General features: G+C 40.8%; 1 protein-coding gene across 1 annotated transcript; it reads left to right on the top strand.

The window, feature by feature from the left end:
- Window positions 1-262: 262 nt before the first annotated feature.
- cep350 (centrosomal protein 350) lies at window positions 263-23,383 on the top strand. The gene is given in 35 exon segments (XM_025054251.1): window positions 263-652; window positions 2,494-2,581; window positions 2,683-2,726; window positions 2,825-2,933; window positions 3,030-3,189; window positions 4,103-4,740; window positions 4,853-4,966; window positions 5,177-5,305; window positions 6,431-6,550; window positions 7,430-8,157; window positions 8,239-8,354; window positions 9,343-10,382; window positions 10,539-10,671; window positions 10,901-11,070; window positions 11,151-11,337; window positions 12,368-12,543; window positions 12,672-12,835; window positions 12,940-13,050; window positions 13,149-13,289; window positions 13,435-13,562; window positions 13,797-13,904; window positions 13,995-14,209; window positions 14,339-14,550; window positions 14,760-15,038; window positions 15,141-15,290; window positions 15,391-15,545; window positions 16,664-16,786; window positions 18,263-18,507; window positions 18,595-18,779; window positions 18,964-19,108; window positions 19,496-19,656; window positions 19,744-19,868; window positions 19,948-20,009; window positions 20,366-22,104; window positions 22,577-23,383. Coding segments are annotated over 34 exon segments (8,952 nt in total). The 5' UTR covers window positions 263-652; window positions 2,494-2,505; the 3' UTR covers window positions 23,141-23,383.
- The last annotated feature ends 79 nt before the right edge of the window (window positions 23,384-23,462 follow it).

A 23,462-nucleotide genomic window follows, 5' to 3' on the forward strand; every position in this document is an offset into this window, starting at 1 on the left:
AGAAACAATATTATAAGAAAAACAACAAACACAGCGAATAAAAAACCCCAACGCGTTATCTCTCTTTTAAACAAGGAATCCAGTAGGAGTTTGTTGGAAATAAATGTATAAAATAAACAAAACTGGGAACTTGTGGGCAAACTGCGTTTGTGAAATGGATCATACCAAAAATCGCAATGTAAGCCCCCCGTCCCCCAAAAGACAACAGATCCGAGTTATGATCGTTGTTCATAATCAATACGTGATATTACATTCTCGCGAGATTTTAGTCTGTTACCAACTCACTGCCGTCTTGGATACAGCAGTTCTACCCTTTCACCGTAACCCGGGAAAGGTGACCACAGAAGCGGGTAGCATCGGAAATTTCTCGAGGTTTCGTTTTCGAATACCAGTTTCGAGTTTCTAAACTTTTACCGACACAAAAACAATGACTTTCTGTGATGTCGCTGGAAAAAGTTGGTAGCTTACCTGGCAAAACAGCGAGCTAACACTGGTTTGCTAACGTTAGCTTGCTAACGCTAACGTTAGCAAACAGCTGATCCCAGTCTCCTAACATCGGGTCAGAATAAGTTGGAAAAAGTTTGGATTGTGTTATCACGAGGACATCGGAATGAATGCGGATATCTAGCCTCATTCGCTAGCTTCATCAAGGGTATGTGTTGTGTATCTTTATACGTTGTTCAGCCAAGTTTAAAAACTTAGCCGACTTGGCGGCTCCGACTACTAACTGGATACTGTGTTTTGAAATAAGCCATTCTATCTAATGCTTCAAGTTGTAGATAGAAACAACACTTCTTATAATGGCTTCATGATAGTAGACATCTACGCTGCTTGTGTAACACTTATTGTGTTGTTATCTTGGATGTTAATATCAATCCATAAGATAGCCTTTCTTGTGACTATTTCCTGGACACGTAAGGGCTATGACATATTCCGTTAGTAGTATCCTTTTCTACTCGGAATGCCCTTTTTATATATCGTTGTGACTCATCACTCCATGATAACAACATGATGTATCTACTCCAACACGAAATTCATGAAACGCATAGCTAAAAGATCTAATAATAATTGTGCTTTAGCGGTAAGCCGGTGTACACAAACTTACACAAGGCTCCTGTGTTTTATGCATTGAATTCTCTATCCTCTTTATAGTACCATATGGTTAAGGTACTCTTGTTGCTAACCTGTTCCAAAATCAAAGTTTGATGCAAAATTGATGGTAATGTTTTAATGCACCCGAATGGTTACGTTTATATTGCTGAAGTGATGCCTGTTCTAAGCCGGATATGTTAGATTCTTGACTCGATTCTAAGTAGGCTTGTTGACAGTGAATGATTATCCTTGTTCGAAGATTACTCGTTGTTTTAACATTCATCTTGTTGTAATTCGATGTCTACATCATTGAGTGACAGCACCTGGACTCTGCTTTTCACAGCTGTAGCTCACAGTCAGTGTTGTTAGTGCGCCATCTTGGATTTCACTCAGTTTGTATTGAGTTTAAGGGAAATGACCCGCAGTCAGTCGGGAAAGTACACTTTAGTTCTTTATGCCTTCCTAGAATCGTTCCTTCTCGAAACACCCTTTCCGCAAATAGGTCATACCTCCCAGTGACTGGTTTCATTAAACACATGTCAATGAACTTTATGTATTTTAATGGTTTGAATTGAACTTTTTTTAATTTTGAGAGGACATACTTTGTCTTCAGTCAGCTGGTAAAAACACAGGTGTGGCATCTGTCTGACAGCCATCATTCACTGACACTCAGTTGTCCCTTTTAAAAGAGAAGTGTCTTTTCTATTGCTGATCTATGCAGTTTATGTCATGTAAGCTGGCATTGATGAGTCAACGTGATTCTATGTATTCTTTTGTAAGCTTGAAAGTATGTGCTCTGTACCTGTGTTAGGGTTAGGGTGACTCATTTATCCCAGTTTGATACAGTTTCTGTTCTTTCATTTTATTGTTTGTAGTCATACTGGATTACAAAGCAGTTTTTAATACTCTGCTGTCGATGCAGAATTTCTCCTTCATTCTGACAGCCTGGCGTAGAACCGGAAGGCAGCAGCATATGATTGTTCAGCTTCCCTCATAAAGGAAAACATGTGACTTGCTTCCTAGTTTAATTTATCGACAGTATTTGCATGGTCCAGTAAAATTATTGTAATAAGTTTGTCCAAAAAATTGTCGTTTATTGACACAGGGAGTGTATGGCCTTTCAAGCCACAACATTTGTTCTCTACTGAAGCATTCAATGGCAGTACAGGTGTTTTGAGTAAACATCACATGACTGACGTGTCACAATTTCCACTTTGTTTATCATCTCTTGTGAATACCCTTAGAAGAATGTCCTCCTGTAGAACCGGTTTTAAATTGCAGTGTCATCTGCTTCATTACAAGCTTTTGTAACAACAGCATAAAAGATATTTAAAGATACGCGTGGCTTGTTTGCATTATGTCTTAACAGTCTTGCTTTCTTTTCTTTCTGGTGTCTTGAAGTGTTTGAAAGAAATGAGGAGCAGTAAAAAGGCAGAGGGGTCTCTAAAAAGCTCTGCTCAACATCTCACAGATCACAAGATTGATACAGGTATTTACATTTGTGCTCAGTTCAAATTTTAAATGTGTCATATTGTTTTTAAATGACATTTACTTATAAAAAAGTTTTTTGGTTTTGTTTTTCTCTGTCAGACTTGGCAGCTGCATGGAAAGGTTTGTCTCAGTCGAAAGCTGCTGTGAGTACTTGACTTTACCATATCCTAAATGTAAAACATGACTCACTGAACATGATTTTTTGTTTTCAAAGGATTTGACATATTAAATCTTTGTCTAGTTGCGGCATATAGAAAACCATTTAGAAGCGGTTCCAGGAACAGGTGTTATGCTGGACTCTGTCATGAATCCCATTAAGGAGAAATCCTCTCAGATTATCCTGTCCAGAAGTGAGTCTTTCCAATATTTTTAAATGAATTATTTAGAATTTACTTATAGTTAGTTTCTGACAAAGCTAAAATGTTAAGTATCTTCTGCATCCTTAGATGGGATACAAACCAAGAATGGTGGGTCTTCAAAGCACAGAAGAAGTCGGAAGAATCCAGAAAAGAGCAGCTCCCGTAGTCCATTGCGAAATGCAACACAGGACAGCAATGTCTGCAGGAACAATGGCGTAGAATGCAGGGACCAGTTAACCCCATACAGGTAAAACAACTGCTTCAAATGTGTTCATTAATTACTGTGGTATATTTATGTTTAATTAATGTCTATATATGTTGCCAAACATATGTCAGAATTTCAAAGTTTTGCTATATCTGTAGTGCATGTGCCAAAAAGTTCTTGTTTGTTTAGTTTGTTGTATCCTCAGGAGTTTACATAATATAGGTTGACTTCCTGGTTCCCTGGGTGGGGGCTGTTCTATTCTAGTAACAGCTGAATAAGACATTGTTTGTACTTCATTCTACTTAGATATTTTCATTGTAATTGTTGTCTTAATGCTTTGTTTAATCAGACAGACATTTTCTTTCATCTAAACAACTCCTGGTCCTCAAAGCTCTGGGCTTCAAGGCTTCTGTCAAGACACCGTATGTTCTTGACAGCTCTGAACGGCCTGTAGCTAATGAGCTTGAAAAACCTTCAAAACCTCAAAGCATTACAGTTGACAGTGCAACAAACGGCTGAGCTGAGTTTTCCAAGGTGTAGGTGTGTTGGAAAATATTGCAGCAAAATCCATGATTTGACCACTTGCTGGAAAGATTAATAAAATGGTTACAAATAAAATATAGGGTTTTTAGAGGAACTTATTAAGACTGAAAGATTTAAAAAATGTCAAATTTGCTGGAAAGATTAATAAAGGGGTTACAAATAAAACACATATGGGGTTTTTAGAGGAATTATAAAGACTGAAAGATTTAAAAAATGTCAAAAACTACAACTCATAAAAGTACAGATTATACATTTCATGCATTTCTTAAAGTTAGTAACATTTTAGACTTTTGTGGTCTGTGATAATTATTTATATATTTTAATACAAAACGGCATATTTTTAACCATTACATTACGATTTAAAAATGTCTTTCCTTGACACATATATTTCTGTAATCTACTCTGTCTCCAGATTGGCCGCCCCACCTTCACATCCATCTTCTCAGCAAGAGATGCTCACCTTCGAGTCAGTACCAGGGTCTTCAAACTCCTCCTCAGATCCTCTGCTTAGCCAGATGGTCTACCAGAGAGACACCAGAGACAAGCAGACAGACAGGGACTTGGACAGTACACACTCCTCAGCTCTGATGAGCACAGAGGTCCGATACCTCAATGATCTGCCAGCCCTGGAAACCCTTAAGACCAATGGATATCAGTCACCTCTCACCACTGATAGAGCTCCTGTAAGGGAGTGGAATGGGGATAATAGAACTCCAAATGCACATCTTGATTTCAACAGCCAACATTCAAGTCCATATTTTGCTTCATTGCCGGGCTCCTTACCCCGGGGGGAGGGCACGCCTTCCTCAAGCCCAGGCTCTGCTTCCCAGCGTTTAGAGAATCTTAGGCGACACCAACCAGATGATAAACTAGAAAAACTCAAAGAGCGCATCCGACGACAGAGACAGCATCTGGAAGAGGCTGCAGAGAAAAGTAAGGTGCTGGGTTTTCAGGAGCAGCCCATCACTGCAGCTGTGGAAACCAACATATCTGCTCCCACCGTCAAAATACGGAAAGTTGCACCTGCTCCACCTGCACCTATTTACAGAGGTATTTTTGCAATGAGATTTGCCACAGTTTTTGATTGTCTGAAATTTCAGAAATCTGACACGGCCTAGTGATTTGAGGATATAGAGACTGATTCTTCAATTCTTCGATTCAGGGTTTAACAGCACTGAGACAAAGATTCGGACGCCTGATGGGAAAGTTTGGAAGGAGGAAGAGTTTCATAACCTCAGCAGAGAAATATACAGAGACCTTACGCAACAGTTTGCTGGTAAATGTAGAACATATTTTCAGTATGACTGTTTTTGTGTATGCTTGCTAAAGTATGTGTAACAATTGCACTTGTTGTTGATCTTTAATCTTTTAAATTTTATTTTGGTTAGCTCTTGTATCCCATTGTAGGCAAAGCTTTAATTCTGCTTTAAATGAAGAAGGTTGTGTCCTTTCTGTGTAACTATCTTTGGGTTTCACTTGTGCACAGAGCTCACCAAATCCAGACATCAACGGCAGAGGGAACAGAAAACCGACATGTCCAAGGAGAAGAGGCCCTCCAAACCAGTCAGGAAGGTCCACAAGGCCGCTGCTGCTCCTGACCTAAATGCAAAACCAGGTACAACGATCCTCTTATATGTGTAAAGCTCGGTCAGCCCTATGATCTATTTTTTTCTTGTTGCCGTAGGATAACTTATCATGTGAGGCAGTCTAATTAAATCTGCCCAGGGTTGAAAAATACAGCGTGTTTAAAACAATAAGTTAATAACCCAGTGTTTGTCTGCCTTCTGGATGTTTCCAGTGTCTGTGATTTTTGTCTTACGTTTTTACCTTGCACGCAGTATCCCAGATTTTAGCTCAGTAATAAGTGGGTTCATGCTATTGCTTTTTTAATGCTGTCCTTAATTGCTCAAAATCCCATTAAAATCAAATCACTAGTGAATTAATTCTAATCCATACCAGTGTCTCTTTCCATGTTTTGGCTGTCCCAGGGGCTGTTTGTGTTCCAAGAAATGAACATCAGCAGTTGGCTGATTTCGAGGCTATGTTAAGATTGTAATTCCTGCAGAAATGTTCAGCATGTATGACATGCTGTTTGTGACTAGTCAGTAGCTTAGAGGCACATGGTATGCAGACTGAAGGGAGTATACCACGGTAACCCCTGGCAGCTAAGTAAACTGAACTCATTCATAAAGATCCTCAGAGCAACACATGTAAACATCTTCAGTGAAACAATCTGTGTTCACTAAATCACAATTTAGTGAAGGTGTTAAGTTAATAAAATCTGTAAGGTATGGTTTATCCCAAGTAGTGCACTGGTGATATATTTGAGGTCTTACTCTGTTATTGTTGTCTTTGTGGGTTTATGTCGACTCTGTGCTGCTTTTGCAGTCTCTCTGTTTCATGCTAACGTGGTACTATAAATAGCCCCCTAAAATCTGTGACCAGGATCAGTTGGCTTGTTCACCCGGTGGTAACAGCTGCTGGACTGAGCTCGTTTAGCTATAGTTCCAGGAACTGTTCTCAGCGAAAAATGCTGTTGAACCCGGGAACTACAAATGTATACCACATTTTGGTACTAATCCTGGTTGCAGAACAGCTTTAATACTTAAAATCAGCCCAGAGGTCAAACTGGAGCAGATGTGCATTGCAAAAAAAAAAAACCCAACTGAAATCTACTGTACTCTAACAAAACAAAAAGCTTCAGTGAACAGCAACACTCTCTTTCAAAATCTTTCTGCAGGGATCAGTGCTGCATCTTGGCGAGATGGTCAGAAACTGGTGAAGATGGTACTGGGTCCACCTCCCAAACCAAGCAGAGAAACTGACCTGTCACATCAAGTTGATGGACCTATCGAAACAGGTAGAACCCAAAAACGTTCACCCTCACAGTTGTAAACATATTAGTAGATCTGTGTTTTTGTCGTGATGTAATCCATTTTTTAATGACACGCTCCAGTGAGCCGGTTTTATCCACTGTGTAATCTGTTTATCTCTGCGCTTCTCATTTGTGTAATGGTTTCTGCGGTAAAAAGAAATGGAGGGGCATAAACTGTAAAGGTGATTACTATTGTCCTTAAAATTAAACTGCTATTTTGAGATATTTCAGCTTCAACTCAGAAAAGCCCTCTGAATTTTTAAATTTGAGTGGTTTGTTGAATAAGATTTATTTTCAAACATTTTGTTCGTCGACTCTGTTAGTAGTGTTTTCATTTGCTTTTGCTTTTAATGTGGCAATCTAGATGAGCCGTTATTTGTCTTAAAAGCCAAAATCAAACAGCAGCAGTAATAACTGAGTCTGATGTTTAAGACAACCAATTATACTAGATAAATGCTCTGGAGCCACCACTGCACTAAGAAACACACACACACTACTGTACTTCCTCTGGTCTATTTCTTAGCCTCATTTTCTCTAGGAGCCATTGACCGAAAAGAATAAAAATTGAAAGGTTGTTCTTGTTGGATGCATAATTAGACTTGGCCTCTTTTCCAGAGGTTGTTGCCAGTGCAGATCGAGGCTCTTGGGGAATAGCTGGCTAGACGAGGAGACATAATGGGGACAGTTACCAACGCCACATTCTAATGCACTGTTGGTTTTTTTCTCTGCAAAGTCTAGAATTTCTAATTTTGCTCCAGGTTAAAATCGCCAGTGCAAACACAAATGACAAGCCTTCTTTTACATGTGTGAAGTTTTGGATACTTGAATGTAAACCTCTACTCTTGTCTTGTTTATAATATTCAGCTTCCCCTCATCGTTCTGGTTCAGGCCCACATTCAAAGTCAAAGCATCAGCCCCGCCCTCACAGCAAAGAAAGGCCTCTCAGTGGACATAAAGAACAATTGAATGGTCACTGTGCAGCCGGATCTACTCTCCCTCAGGAAAAGGCGTCGCTGGGTGTGAGCAAAGATCTTTTGTCGGCTGACATTCAAGGAATACTGGATGATCTTCAGCTAGACTATGAATCAACCGAGAAGGTGGAGAGGGCTCGCCAAAGGTCACGATGTGAGAGCCGTGGTAAGCGAGGGAGAGGAGGATCGGGATCGCGGACGAGAACTCCAATATCTGCTTGGGGAACAACTGTGGTCACACGTAGCTCCTCCAGAGGATGTCGCAGTGCCAGCCCCACAACAAACAGATCGGAAATGGCCAACGTGGCTGACGCAGGGTCGAAAAAGCGGCATTATGATGCAAATGCCATCCGCCAGTACATTGTCCAGCAAAAAGAGGAGAGAAAGAAGCGTCAAGAAGAAGAGAAGAGAGCACTCAGGGAGGAGACGGAAAGGAGAAACCACAGACTGCAGGAGCTCTACAGGAAGCAAAAAGAAGTTGCTAGAACTGTTCCTTCTGAGCTACCTGTGCCTTCTGTACAAAAGCATCTGCAATTGACCTACAACAAACTGCTGCTGGAGGAGTCCCAGCTGAGCGAGGAGGCCACATTGATGCACATCGATGCTCCTTTCAGTGAAATGGTATTGTACCTACGTGTGAACATTGTCACCTTAACAACATACAGTATAAACCCTGAATTAAATGATTCCTTCTTCCTGCAGAGGCCCATGTACCAACCTTCTGGAGAGTCGGACAAAGAGAACCTTAGGGTAGATGCACCACAGAGCCCCTCCAGCAGTGACAGGTCATTGAATGAACAACCACCTGCGTTATCCAGGTACACACACGCACAAAAACACTCACAAAACTGCCTGTCCTATAAACTAAGAAAAATTACAAATAAAGCACGACAACTTAAATCAACATACTCGATGTTTTATCATGTATTGATTATGTAATCACCTCCTATATTTAAAATCTGCTTTTGCTGCTCAATCTGCAGCTGCAGCTTTTAGTCTAAGGAAATTTTCTTGTATTAGATTTGTAGGTAAAACCTCAACCGTAAAATTTGATGTGCATTACTTATAATAATGACCCGAGAGCTGTAAACTTTCTGGTAATTAATTTGAGTAATTGACTTCTTATTATGGAATATACCGGACCTTCTGATGCCAATGTTTTGTATCAGAAGATCCTTTGATATAAGAGAAAATACTTCAGTAATCCCTCATCGAGGATTCACTAAAACATTGCATTGTTAAGTTAATTTAAATAGCATTGGTTGTTTGGAGCAGTTAAACTCAAAATCATAGCTACACGTTTTGTCAGGAATAATAAAGTATGAAGCCAAAAGAATACACATTATATATATATATATGTTGGTTTGCAGTGTAATTTTAAACAGTAAACGCTAATAATTTGTGCATTCTTGGTGCATGTCTTGTGAAGTCTCCTGACTGTGTCATGAACAGTAACTGTTTGTTTCCAGATTTTTCCTGGAACATTTCTTGAAAATCCCTTTTTCTCAGATCTTAACCAAACAAAAAACTCAAAGTACTGTTACCAGTGATACTGCATGAAGTTAATTCTCCCTGGAATGCAAACACAGATGTAAAGGACAAAGGATTTAACTTTGCTCTAAATATATTAAGTAACTTAAGTAGTAACTTTAAGCATAGTTTGACTTTTGAAAGTACTTGTGATTACTTCGGTCAGCTTCAAGCTCGTTTAAAACTCGTTTGGTTTTTCTAGTAATTTTAACGCTTCAAGTAAATGTATGTGATAATTTGACCATCAAGTTTTTGTTTTTCTGTCTAATGTTACAGGAATGATCTGGATGGCGTCGCTGACGCTTTACGTCCGGCAGACAATCACAGCCCTGCTGTTCGACCCAAAACTGCACCCAGCAGCCACGTGCCAACTCCTGTTGGTGACAACCTTCTCTCTCAGCTCCTTAGGCTTGAGATGGCAATGGCAGGGGCAGAAGTCAGGCGCCATGACCCACCAGCTACAGTATCTACTAATCGGTCTAATTCAAAGATTTCCCGCATTGAGGCTCTCAAGGCCACAGCTGCATCCCTCTCCAACCGTATAGAAAGTGAAGCGAGGAAGATCGCTGGAGAAGGGATCAACTACGGTACAGCAACTTTAGCAGACGTTGACGGTATTTTGGCTCCTCCCTCCGAAACTAATCTTGAAAATGGATGCTGGCCAGAAACCGGTGTCACAGAAAATAATAATAATAATTCAGGAACAAATGCCCAGAGAATCTTAAACGGTACCGGTCATAGTTTATATGATGCCACCTTTCTTCCAGGAGTAGGCAATCTGCATGCATTCAGAGGAAAGAAAGAATTGATGAATACGCATATTATTTCTACCAGTCCACAAACATCCGGTGGTGATGTAACAAGGCAAAATCTCAGTTCTACACAGGAACATAGAAAAATGCTCAATGGCTTGGAAAAGGAGGAACTGAAGTATATAAAGGACCGGAGTAAAAGGAACGACAACGCTGAGAATCAGGTGGAACTCCATGACTCCAGCGCTGGTTCTATCAGTGAAGGGCCCATACTGAGTGAAGCCAGTTTTTCAGAGGATGAGGCACACTCGCCTCTTCATGCCACTAACAGTGCATTTACACCAGCCAATGGTGTGGAGGCAGTGGATTACTGCGCTGGTCAAGGTCAACGAAAGGATTTTCAGCGTCTATCTGAGTTCCAGAGGGAGGCAGCGAAGTGCCCAGCCCTCACCTCCACATTTACACTGCAGGACAACAGTAATGCAGCCTGGGAGGAGCTCAACAAAGGAAGCCCTTTGAGCGTTATCAACATTTTCACAAGGAACCTGAATAAGCACGTGAAAGGTTGGTTTTTGAAACTTGATAATGTAGTACCTTGATTAGATTATACCTGTATATAAAGATGCACTTTTATCAGATGTCTGTCATTTGGTAACAGAATATCAACACACACTAAAAGTAATTCTATATTCTTCTTCTGCTTCACTTCTTTCCTCGTAGTGAATGGACTGAACTCTCCCTCTGCCCAGTCTTTTGACTCTGGAAATGGTCTCAGAGATTCACCCGTCTATGAAGACGACTTTGTGTCACCACAAAGCTGCAGAACAACTAGCCAGTCAAGGAAATCACCGAGGTACAGAGAAGACTATGACAGACAGTGCAGTGCAGTGTTTGCTTAAAATGACCACTAGGTGGCATTCATGTCACACTCCTCAAAAGCCCAGGCCTTGTTTTCAGGGTTTTTTGTTCGGTGGTTTGGTCTTTTTTTAGGACAAGGAACAAATTGTTATGTCTTTTCTGAATGATTTCTTTTTATAAATCAAATGTGTTGAATTGGATCCCATAATCCTCTCTACCACCAGTGTCAACAGTCACTTTGAGGAGCTGATGCGGAGGTCTCCCTACGACAAGGGCAGTGAGGGCATCAACTCCCACCGCTCATCCTTTCAGTCACCTGTCCACTCGCAACATCTCTCCTCTGATTCGCTCTCTGTTTCCTCACCACGCTCAAGGCACTCTGGTAGGAATAAAGGTGAAGATGACATCTGTTTAATTTTCTGAAATCTTTTTAGTTACCAGAGCTGGTGCACAGTCTAACCCTTTTCTTTATAGGTGCCAAATCAGAGAGAAGTGATGTCACTCTGGTGGAAGCGCAGCGCAGCCCCTGCTCACCTCTGTCAGAAGTTTTATCTTCTGACTCCAGGAAGAGGGGCTCGGACAGAAGCTCCTCCCACAGCAAGGCAAAAAGTGTCCACTCTGGTGACACTTTGGGAGAATGTTTGAATCGTTCTCATCACAGGTAGTAATAATGATGTTATTGTATTAGAGGGTTAATGAGACTTAAGTTGACTAGTGAAGAGAATTGTCAAAATAAATAAATAGAAACAAGCCATTTCTATATTTAGGGGTTTCAATGTCATGAAACATGAAGCTGATTTTTATCCAGTTTATGTAACATTAAATTTGTTGGTCACATTGTCACAACTGTTTTATAACAAACATGTTATTTTAGTTATTGACTAGAATTGTAAAGATATTAAAATCTCTTGTCACTCTGAAGTAAGTATTTCTTCCCCTAACATTAGGGTCATTCCTGTTATTTGCTCTTCCAGCCTTTTAAATACCTCCACTCAGCGTGACTGTAATTACCCAAAATGTTAATTTATGTGGGCATGACCAATTACTAAAACTGCACTCACACATCCCAGGTTGAGAATGCCAACCCAAACAGTCTGTGGCTTGTTGTTCCCTTAAGTACACAGAGGTTTAAGTAGCCTTGCGGTGCCTAGCAACAGGAGGGGCCTGCAATTTGACCCAAGACAGAAAACAGTGGTTATTTTGTGTAGATGTGCCGTCCGGGTGGCCCGGGGGGTACAACCCGTTTTGCGCCTGGTGGTAACATTTGAGCTTTCTAATGTGGACCACGTGAACTCAGACAGCAGATTCCTGTCATTCTAAAGAGACATCAATGCATCCTTTTTACATTTGCACCACTATTTCAGTGGGAGCATGCATTTGTTTTTGAAAAGACTTCAGGAAATGTGTTTTTTTTTGGTTCGCCTCACAGTGACTTATTATTAGTATTATAGTATTAGTAGACCTATCATCATTTGTTGTTCAAGGGACTTTGTGTATTGTATGTTATTGATGTGTTTATTAATATATTTTCTTAAAAACATGTTTATGTCTTACATTAAAGTTAACCCCTAGAAAGTATTTCAACATGAATAAATACAAATTACCATCAATTTGTGAAGGAATACGAGATTACAAGTTAAAGGCATGTTGATTAGTAACATTTGTTTATTGTTTGTTGATTGCATTCACAGTTTGGGGCGTGACGGAAGGAAATCTTCGTCAGTCACACCGAAACATGCCTCTCCTTTGGCTTCTTCAATTTCTGGTTCTCCACCGGGGGAAGTGTCACCAAGTGATTTTGTAAGAGGAGATAACAAGAACACTGGCACCACAACCCAAAATATCAGAGAGGAGACCGGGAACAAGGGTAAATTGACTCAGTTTTCAGTTTTTGCCCTGAGATAGTTTGTGCTAATTCGACGAGGATACAGTTCTCGTCCACGTAGATGCTGATCTGTCTGTAACCTTGTTATGTTTCCATGTTTCCCCCGGCAGGTGATCTTCACTATTCACCTGCTGTTCTGCAGCAGCGTATGGCTGCAGAGTTCCAGTACCTAGAGTCCATTGAGGAGTCTGTTCGACAGCTGGACAACATGGAGAGGTTGATGTGTGTCACGATGGCTCAGCAGGAGAGTAGCTCCCTGGCACAATTGCTCAAAGTAAAGTATTTTCTAAGCACATTTTCTATATATATATTGTATATATCGTAAAGAAAATATGGTATGAGAAGTTTAACGCTGAAATTTATATGTTGGCACTCCAGGCCAAACAGCAGCGCCACGAGCATGACCTCTATGAGCTGAAGATCAAGGCTGAGCGAGAAGCTCTGGAGGCACAACTACAGTTGGAAGAAAATCGACAAAGAATGACAAGGGTAGGTCATGCCATGGAAATCAGTGCTGACCCCTTTGGTGTTGGTTGTGGCGTATTACTTTTTCTATTCTTCTTGATAATGTGTATTGTTTTATTCAGGCTCATATAGAACTACAGGAGAAATTGGCAGGGTCTCAAAAAGAGACGCTGGAAGGCCTCCAGGAGGCAACTACTAAGATGATGAGTCAACAGGCTGAGGCAGCACAGCACACAGCAGACGCTGCCCGACACATCAAGGAGGTTAGCAATCACTGCCTCTCCTGCTGCCTGGAAAGCAGCCCGTGTCTTCATTCAGTAACAAAAGCCAATAGATTTTTTTAAGTTACAGCAAGCAAATAACAATAAAAGTGAATACTTGATCTCTTTATCTGTTCCCGTCTGTCAGATGACAGAATTGGCACGGACTCAGGTAGTGGGAGCTTTGGTTGTCGCTCCGGCTCCCAATAAATCCATGTTGGACAGGCGAGACGAACAGGAGAAGGACCTGCACCCAAACCAATCTCTTTCTGAAAGGTAAAATAAGAAATAACATATTTTTATTAGAACAAAGCAATAACTGTCTCTCCCTTTCCTACAACTGTTGTTCTGTTCCATATTTTTATTAGTACAAAGCCATAACTGTCTCTCCCTTTCTTACAACTGTTGTTCTGTTTTAACCTAATGTCCCCAAACAATCATGCTTCTATTTTGTGAAAGTGACACATCATCTAAAATGTTTATCAATATGTTTCTTTTTGTGCTTTATAGCTTTCTGAGTGAGGTGTCAAGCAGACAAGCCAGGCCAGATGACCCTCCGTCTTCGTTGAATAGCCTCAGTCATTCTGACTCCATGTCCTTTAAAAGGCCCGGCTTTAGGTATGACTTAACCTTGTCCTGTGTCATGAAACTAAAGTGTACTTTAAAAGTTGAAGAAAAATTAAAGGTAATAATTTGTTTTTTCCTCAGTGAAACAAACACCAGCAGCCACAACAGTTCATCGTATTCGCCAGCCCACAGAGACCAAACAAATAAGGAGGCAGACAAAGTAAAGAGGAGGAAAGGAAGGGCAGAAGGGAGGAACAAGAGGGAAGGAGGAAGCAGTTCCATAGAGGAGGAAGTTCCAACAGCAGCAAACGACTCTCTCTGTAGTGAAAGCATCCCGTTTGTAAGGGATGAAAAAGGTGCTTTAAAGGATATGATTTATTTCCTCATATGTTCTATTCTCATTTTTGTTCCAATATTAATGGGCTTTAAAAATACCAGGGCTATAAGAAGATTGATTGTAATCATCTCTTGAAATTCTTACCCAGGAGACAGCACATCTGTAGCAACAGAGTACTCGCTCAAGTTTGATGAGTCCATGACTGAGGATGATATAGAAGAGAGATCGTTTCGTTCACTGCTGCCGTCTGAGGCACATCGACGTGGCACTTTGGAGAAAAAGTCTCAGCCTCGTGAAGGCTCAGAGGACGATCATGTGTCTCACAGCACATTATTTTCCGAGGCCAACAATATTTTGAAGGTGAGAAAGCGTCTTTGTATTTCATTTTCACACTTTCGGCCGTTGTGTTTAAATTTTTTCAACATTTGTTTCCCTACCAACAATATTTTGAAGGTGAGAAAGCATCTTTGCATTTCATTTTCACACTTTCAGCCGTTGTGTTGTTGTAGTTTTTTTTTACTCATTACTACTGTTGCATTTAAATTTTTTCAACATTTGTTTCCCTGCAGCCTCTAGATGCAAGCATGTCCTTCTCCGGTGGACAGGACAGCTTTTCTCAGTTCACGATGGACATGGTACGACAGTACATGAAGGATGAGGAGGTCAGGCTGCAGCACCAGAGCTCTCTGTTGCGTCTCCGACAGAAGGCCGTCAGGGAGAAGACGAAAACGGAGCTGGCCTGGCTGGAGCACCAGAAAAAGAGACTGAGGGACAAGGGAGAGGATGACAAAATGCCACCAATTCGGAAGAAACAGAGGGGTCTTTTATTAAAGCTGCAACAGGAGCAGGTATTTGACCCTAAACAAACCCAAATTACATCACACTCTGAATATGTGGTTTCAATATCAATCTCTGCCAACCTTTTCATCTTTTTTTTTTCATGATCAAAGGCTGAGATCAAGCGACTCCAGGAGGCCAATAAAGCAGCGAGGAAAGAAAGGCAACTTTTGATGAAGCAGCAGGAAGAGATTGAGAGGATGAGAACAACAACACTCAGATTGAAGGAGCGTCTCAAATGTGCAGGGGGTGAAGTGCCTTCTGTAAGTAACAGTCTGAAACAAGAAAAAAATCCAAGTACAGTAACCATATTTTTGTAACTTGACAAAGTTTGAACCTTGTTTCTCTCCGTTCTTTGTTAAGGAGCTGCTTGCATCAGAAACACAAGCGACGGAGCCACTCACCCCCACGCGTGGGTGATTTCACCGCAGCCCTTCTCCCTCACTCTCCGTCTCTGGGAGTGAGACCAGCAGCATCATGCAGAAGCTGAAGAAAATGCGAACTCAGATGGATGAAAAGTAAAGGCCTTCATCTTATATTTCTTACATATATTTTCAATTAATCAGTTCATGCTTTCTTAGTCGTTTCAAAAAGCTCATGTGAAGCTTATAATGTCTCCCTGCAAGTCATTTCCTGACTAATTGATTAAATGATTAGTCTATGATTAGAATGATAATCATCAATTTGAAAAACAACAGTAGTCTTTTGATTTAAATGCAGAAACAGAAATATCTCTCTCACAGCCCACTAACCTAATAGAAACTAAAGTTTCAGTCCATGTCTTCGTTGCTTGTTGTGCTTTGAATGTGTGGAAGTGATTACAAGCATGATCCATGATTTTTCTTCTTTCCATTAGGCCAAACTAGGATCCACACTGATACTAAATATCTGCTAACGTTTCAATGAAATATTAATTGAATCAGAAGCAACAAGGCAAGGAAATCCAACCCACATAATCGGTGTAATACAGTGTAGCCTTGCTGCTAGAAATAATATCTGCAACCTGGGTATTTTTAACACTAACTGCAATAAGTAGGTTAATCATTCTGAGGATAAAATGTGATACAAACACAGACAACACAAAGCTTGGATTTACCAGTGGAAAGAAAATATATAATTCAAACAAAATCTTGATAATTTGGTAAAATTCTAATACAATGTTTTGTTAAAAAAAATTTCATCAACTCCCAACAACTTTTCACTATTGTAACATAACTAAATCATTTTTCCACCTAACCTTAACAATAACCCAGTTCTAATGACTTGTTCAGCTATATCTATTTCTAACAATTACACTGTTTACACTTTTACCCCATTCTGTTTAAAAATACTTGTAATTTGGTTATTAAATATCTTATGCAGTGGCCGTAACAACCCCTCATACTTTGTCCAATGGTTTAACTGTAAATGTTTTTTTTATTTTTATTACTAGTTTCCAACAGATTCCTGTCAAACTACAGTTTCACATTTGCTCATATATCTTTTCCCTCTTTCTCTCTCTGTACTTGTTTGTATTCTTCCCATTTACCCTTGTCTTTCATTTTATATTTTATAATGTGTGCATGTGTGTGTGTTTGTTGTTTCTGTTCATACCCACGTCTTACTCTTCTGCTCGTTGCGTGCTTGTGTGTTGTAGACACTGCTCTCCCGTCCACTACTTCCTATCTGTGTTCAAGGCCCACCACTGGGCCTCCCTCAGTGTCTGTCTTCCCCACCTCCACCCTAAATTCCAGCTCTTTATCTACAACCAGTTGGTCAGGTACTGTACAGTGATCTCTACCTTTGCCCCCCTAACCCCCCAGCACCTCTACCTAACTCTGCCCCGCTGCACCCTCCACCCCCATGGAACATGCTTTTGTTCATCCACTGGCACGGGGCCCTGTGTGGGTGGGCTGGTGAATGATGATTGATTGAATGCGTTGTTTGGTTTTGGTTTTCTTACAAAAGTTTGGGTTTGGGATTTAACAAGTTTTAAATTTCCAGGATGGGATTTTTTGGACAAGGTCTTGGAGTGAAAGCTTTGAACGTGCCCAAGGAAAGCTGTTTCCATTGAACTAAACAAACATGTTGACAACTTCTATTTAAAGTTCAATTGTATTTTTTTTAAAATGTTTGCCTCCCTATTGGAGTTAATATTTATTTTTTTTAAATGTTTGCCTCCCTATTGGAGTTAATATTGCATCATCAATGTTAAAAGTAAAGAAACAATCTGATTCTTTTATTTAAGAAGAGCATTTCTGGTTATCTGGAGATGAGGAAACAAAAATGTGAAGAGCTTTCCTTGTTAATTGAATTGAATCTCAGTCTTCACGCTGGGATTTAACTCATTTCTGTGGTGTTAAATTTGTGACTCTTTATTCCTTGCTTCCTGGAATTAATGATAAATATGCTGCAGTGCATCTACTCTCTCTTCTTTATGTCTGCTCACTAGTCAGACGTTTGCTTAGAAATGACCAGAGACAGAGTGGTTTATCTCTTTAATGAGCCCAGTAAATCCTAACTAGCCCTCTTTATTAGGAAGCTGTTGCGTAGAATGAGATAATAAGTACAGATGGCTATTGGCCTTAATACAGTTTAGGAATAAACTAAAAGAAGCCTCAGTCTGCTGCTTCACCATCAGGCCTGTCATCAGTTTACATTAGGTCAGGAAAAAGCTTCACTTATTAGATTGGAGCTAAATAATACTGCGCTGTAATGGCACCCGCAGCTGTGGGAGACCCCATTACACAACAGCTTTACCTGACAGCACTTTGGCGTGACAGAAAAGTGCAGAGCCTCTTGTGTATAAGTGAAACAGTGTGAGTTAAATGTTAGAATTACAAAGTCTAATGTCTCTGCAAGACAAACAGGACACACGTTTAGTTTTTATCTTAAGTAAAAAGAGTTTAAAACAGTGTTTGAGAAGTTATACAAAAAAAACACATTGATACAGTTCAGCTTTAGTCTTAAAGTCTTAAATGCATGACTGACATTTTCCTTCTACCCTCCTGAATGACATGTCATTATTTCAACATTTTGATGATTATTCTGAGCATGTTTAAGGGCGAAGTTTAAGTTTGTGCAACTTGAGTGTTTGAGGTGACTTTGCGGTGAAAGTTAGATGTTAAATTGTATTTTGTAACAATACCTTATGCTCATTACCTTCTTCTGTCTCTCATCTACATTTTCATCTATTTTTTTTCCCCATCCCTTTATTCCATTTCTCCCGTTCAACTACACTGTCCCTTTTCCTTAGGTTCCTCACTAAGCGAGAGCAGCAGCTCATGCAGAGGCGTCATCATGCTGAGGAGCTGCTGCAGTGGAAGCAGCGACTGGATCAGGAGGAGGCAGAGGTTCGTAGGATGGAGAAAGAAGCTCTGGCTGTGTGGAACAAAAGGACTGCTGGGGATGTGGCTCGTGACGTGTCACAGAGTCAGAAACATGACATCTCTGACCTCAGTTTTCAACAGAGCTCAGGACTTCAGAACCACAGTGAAAAAGGTGAAGCATCTAGCTAGCACCAGCTTTGCCTTCAGGATTAATGTGGAAATGTTTATTTACACTTTGATTACTGTTTAAAATTTGCAGAGTTTGTAAGTGAGGGTGACATGTCTTCAGCAACTGAGTCCAGTATACACACAGAGGAATCTGGGTCACAGCAGCCAGGAAGTCCCTCTTCATTGAAACCTGTTTCTGTGACTGAAACACCTCTGGCCTCTGTCAAGAGCAGCCTTGAAAATTATAGCCAAGATTTCACTTCACCGAGCAGACACGTACGTATAAATGTGCTCCGGCCATAAGGAGTGTCTCAGGATTTGTATTCAACTGTTATCATTACTGTAAAATTGATAAATATGTATTTTAATTGACAATCTTGTCATTTCCATCTGCCGAAACTGTTGTTTGTCTCCTAAAGAAAAAAAAAATCTTTTTTCCCTCCTCCTTTCCCTTGTCCAGTCTTCAATATTAAAAGGCAGCCGCAGCCCTGCTGCCTCTCCCTCAGATGGCAGCAGCAAAACCAAGATGCAGATTCACTCCTCCTCTCGAACTGCAGTCCAGACTCACATTCGGCCACAGGACTTTCCCCAGTCCATACAGAAAGGTGAGTGACCGATGAAACAAAACCCTTGGCTTGAAACAAAAGACTGAATGACAGTTGATTGTGTTTGGACGTTGAGACAGAATTATTACTGTACAGCTCTGCTGCTGCTGCTGGCACTGTGAAGTCAGACATTATGTGATGCTTCCAGGAATGCATTATAGCAGCACTTCCCTGATACTAGACCTGCTTAGCTGTGTGATAGGAGAGCCCACACTTTGCATTGCATGTTAGCCAGGCTGGTATCTTTCCTGCGTATTTAAATGGCTTATCTTTTTTTATTGTAAGTGAGCAAAAGATGCAGAATAGACTGTTTTGATCATGGTTAAGGTTGGCATACAGTTTATTTATTTTATTCCAGACCTGTAATTTATGAAAATGTTTCTACAGAATCCATTTCAGACCAGAGTGATATAGAGAGTCGTATCAATGCTCTGAAGGAAGAGCTCAGAAAACGAAAAAGTTTGGCTTACCAGTTGAAGAAAGAACAGAAGAAAAGACACAAGGAACGCCTGAAGGCAAAGGAGGCCAGTCTGCTGAGGGAGCTCGAGGTATAAGTTGTGCTTAAGCGTCAAGGTGTGTGTACGTACGTGAATATCTTTTGACGATTCATACTCATACATACCATTTTGTTTCAGAATTGTAACAGTTTTATTGAGAAAACAAAAGCAGAGCTCAACAAGGGAACAGATCAAATACCTGGTATAAAGTCAGACTCCACGTCTGACCCACAACATTCCAGGATTAAATCTCTTGATCACAGGTACCAAAATCAACTTTAATTCTTGTTTGTCTTTTCTTCCAATGTCACTTTATAACCTATAAAAAATGTCTTTCCTCAGGTCTGAAAAGAGACAAGTCTCTGAATCTGAACAGTCAAACGTTGATGCATTATCAAACCACAGTAAGTTATAATTACACTAAATAACTAACAAACTTTGTAGGATAAGTTTTCTTTTCTTTTGCTTTACCAAAACAATAATTGAATGATGTAATAATGGGATGTCAAAACACCTGGCTTTGACATCTTTAACAACTTATGTATTACGATACTAAACATTTCTAGTCATTTTTCTTTGCGACATATTTATAAACAACGTGAAATGTGTTTCTTGTGATATTTTCTTGGATTTTATATTTATTTAATTGTCTTTGTTAAATGTTGCCTAAATGATCTGTCTATTCCATCCTGAAGTTGATCGATTTAATTGTCTTTGTTTAATGTTGTTTAAATGAACATCTGTCTATTCCATCCTGAAGTTGATCACAGTGAGTCTGCGTCGCTGCCTGACTTGTCTGATGAAGATCCACCAACTGTCACTCAAACCCCAGTAAATGCCAGTCCGGACTGTCTCGTCTCAGGGCAAAGGAGCCATCATACCAGTGAGGAGCTGGTGAGACCGTCGTCCATCAGCAACAAGGTTATTGTACCTGAAGATGGCAAAGTTGTGTCTGATCAAACATCTGAAGTTCAAGAAGAACTGGAGCGGGAATTGAGCTCTAGGTTAGATGAACACAATTCAGAATGTCTGCTGAAACTAGAAGGTGAAGACGGATCTGACTTTCATGTCGAGCATCCCCCCACCTCCAAGAGCGAAATAGAAATATTATCTCCTTCAGAAGCAGAAGATGTTTCAAATCTGAAATTGAAGTCCTTTTCAGTTCCAGTGGATCACAAACCCTCAACTCGTCCAACCTCAGTCTCTTCCTCAAGTACTTCCTCATGTGAGCCCGACTCAGTGGCTAACTCTTTGAAGAAGGAGGCACCAATGAAAGGTGCCGAACATGTTCTTACTGTGACAGATGACTGTTATGATGAGTTGAAGGCATCAGATGATATTTCACCCAATGACCAACATTTTAGTTCCAAAGAAAAACTGAACGAGGACTTGTTTTGGCAGCAGAATAACAGCCAAAGTGAAGATTTAGGAGAAGAAAGAGCAAAAGATCTTGGTCAACAGTCCATCACAAGTGAATCCAGCGCCCTCTCTGGTGGATTAGTAGATCTCTGTGAGCAGACAGACGACTTCAAACATGACAGTAAAAGCATTCACACCGGCCACTCACCTCCTCTGTCTCCTGTTAGAGATGAAATGGCAGATTTTAACATCGGTGATCGAGTTCTGGTTGGAAGCGTTCAGCCCGGCACCCTGAGATTTAAGGGACCCACCAGCTTCGCCAACGGCTTTTGGGCTGGTGTGGAGTTGGACAAGTCTGAGGGGAGCAACAACGGCACCTACGATGGAGTGGTGTATTTCAAATGCAATGACAGACACGGTATCTTTGCTCCCCCAGAAAAAATAACCCAACTGCCAGAAAAGTTTGAGGTCTATGCAGACACCACGGAGGACGAGGACGAGGTCATCGACGACCTGACAGACAAAGTCAAAGATAAATGTCAAACAGATGAGGAGAAAAATCAGAATCAAGAAAATCTCGAGAGTAACCACGACAGCACTCCACTTAACGACTGTGAGTCTTTAGGTGATGTTCCTCACACAGACCATGAGTTGGACCATGAAGATACATCTGAGCTCCATTCAGAGAGTCACAAAGAACCAAGGCCCTTGTCAAATGGCAGTAGTCAGGACATAATGTTGGATTTGGAAACTTCAGAGATTATCCTGGGAAAGCAAAATAAAAGCCAGATTACACTACATGTTGAGAAAGTAGACGTGGATGCAATACCTGAATTTACTCCCACTGAAGCCTCGGTGACCAAGGATATTGAGAAAAAAGCGGAACCAGATAAACTGGACTCATTTACAGACAAGCTTCTGAAAAGTTTCATTAGTGATACAGTGGAGAAGTTTGCTGAAATCAAAAAGGCTAAAGTAGAGAAAATAGAAGCCGCCAACCAGCACAACAGGGAACCGTTCTGTGCGGATTTAGAAGAGGACTGGATCTCTTCAGTGGAACAGAAAGATGGCCTTCCTTTCTTCCCACCCCCCGAGAAAGAGGAGCTGTCTTCTCCAGAGTTGTGTAACCGACCGGTGAGTGTACGTCTCTGTTCCGATAAAAATATTAACAAGAAAATCAGCATATTCTGGTTTGCAATGTTGCTAATTTCACTTTAATCCGTGAACCAGATAACACTGGATTGATAAGCAGAATTTTGATAATCAGGTTAATAACAAACAGTTTGTTGGCCTGACCTGGATTTTCATCCTTGTTTTTGGGATGTTCTGAGCCAAAGTCCAACTCTGCCTATTGACAGACCTTTGAATTTGTAGCTCTTTCCAAGAGCTTGTTGTCAAAAACGACATTGAGTTGAGTCCCTTTTTTGTGATCAAATTTTTAAACCACAATCTCAGTAGGGCAGTTTTATCTTCAATGTTGAATGTTTATGAGTTGGTTTGTGAACATTTTTGTTTTACTGAAATTTTTTAAAGCACAATCTCAGTAGGGCAGTTTTATCTACAATGTTGAATGTTTGAGTTGGTTTGTGAACATTTTTGTTTTTCGTTTCAGGAGAGCCCAGTGTTGGGAGCTAGCGGCCAAGAGGAACTAGCTAAGCGACTTGCAGAGCTGGAACTTAGTCGAGAGCTGCTTGACGACCTGTGTGACGATCAGGACTGGTTTGATGAGGACTTTGGCCTGAGCTCCCGCAGAGAACAACAGAGACAGAAACAGAAACAGCGAGAAGAGGAGGAAGAACTAAGGCTAGGAGGATTTGGAGCAGGGAGTTCTATTTCATCAGCTGCTATGGGGGGGCTGGTCCCATCACCTGGTGGAGAACAGCATGTAAAGTCTCCACCAAGACCTGAGCTACCTCTTCCTCTGCCTCCCAAACTGCCTGAGCAGCCTGCCCTGGTGGTGCCACACTCTGCCACAGAGGTGGAGAAAATGGTACACGCTGCGACTGAGGAGATCTGGGAACACTGTGGCCTGGCGAACGACGGAGCAGTGACTCTTACACAGACACCAAATCCTCAGCCTTCCCAAGAGTATTTGGGTAAAGAGGCCAGCGGTGAAGACCAAGATGCTCTCTTCATTCGCAGCTACAAAAAGGTGAATCAGAGCCCCATAATATAAAACAAGTCTTTTATACAAGGCTCCATTCAAACGTTTTGTTTTTTAACTGAATTTGAAGCTCGGGTTTGTGTCGGCGTACATCCTGTCTCTGCTTTACAGGCACTACGAGAGTATAAAAAAGTAAATAATAACTGTCATTTCAGTGACTCTAGTGTCTTCCCTCTTTTTTAGCAGGCTAAAGTTTTGGGGGGGAAAATTTCTGAATGAAATCCCAGTGGTGTCGGGTAAAAGTTATTAGAGAGATGTGTTCACCCTGTGTTTTTTTTTTTTTTTTTTAAAGGAAAACGGGGGCAGTTTTGTTTGTAAAACCCCGGCACCAAAA

This window comes from Cynoglossus semilaevis, chromosome 2 (genome assembly GCF_000523025.1).
Source record: "Cynoglossus semilaevis isolate Cse_v1.0 chromosome 2, Cse_v1.0, whole genome shotgun sequence".
In the NCBI taxonomy this organism is placed as follows: domain Eukaryota; kingdom Metazoa; phylum Chordata; class Actinopteri; order Pleuronectiformes; family Cynoglossidae; genus Cynoglossus; species Cynoglossus semilaevis.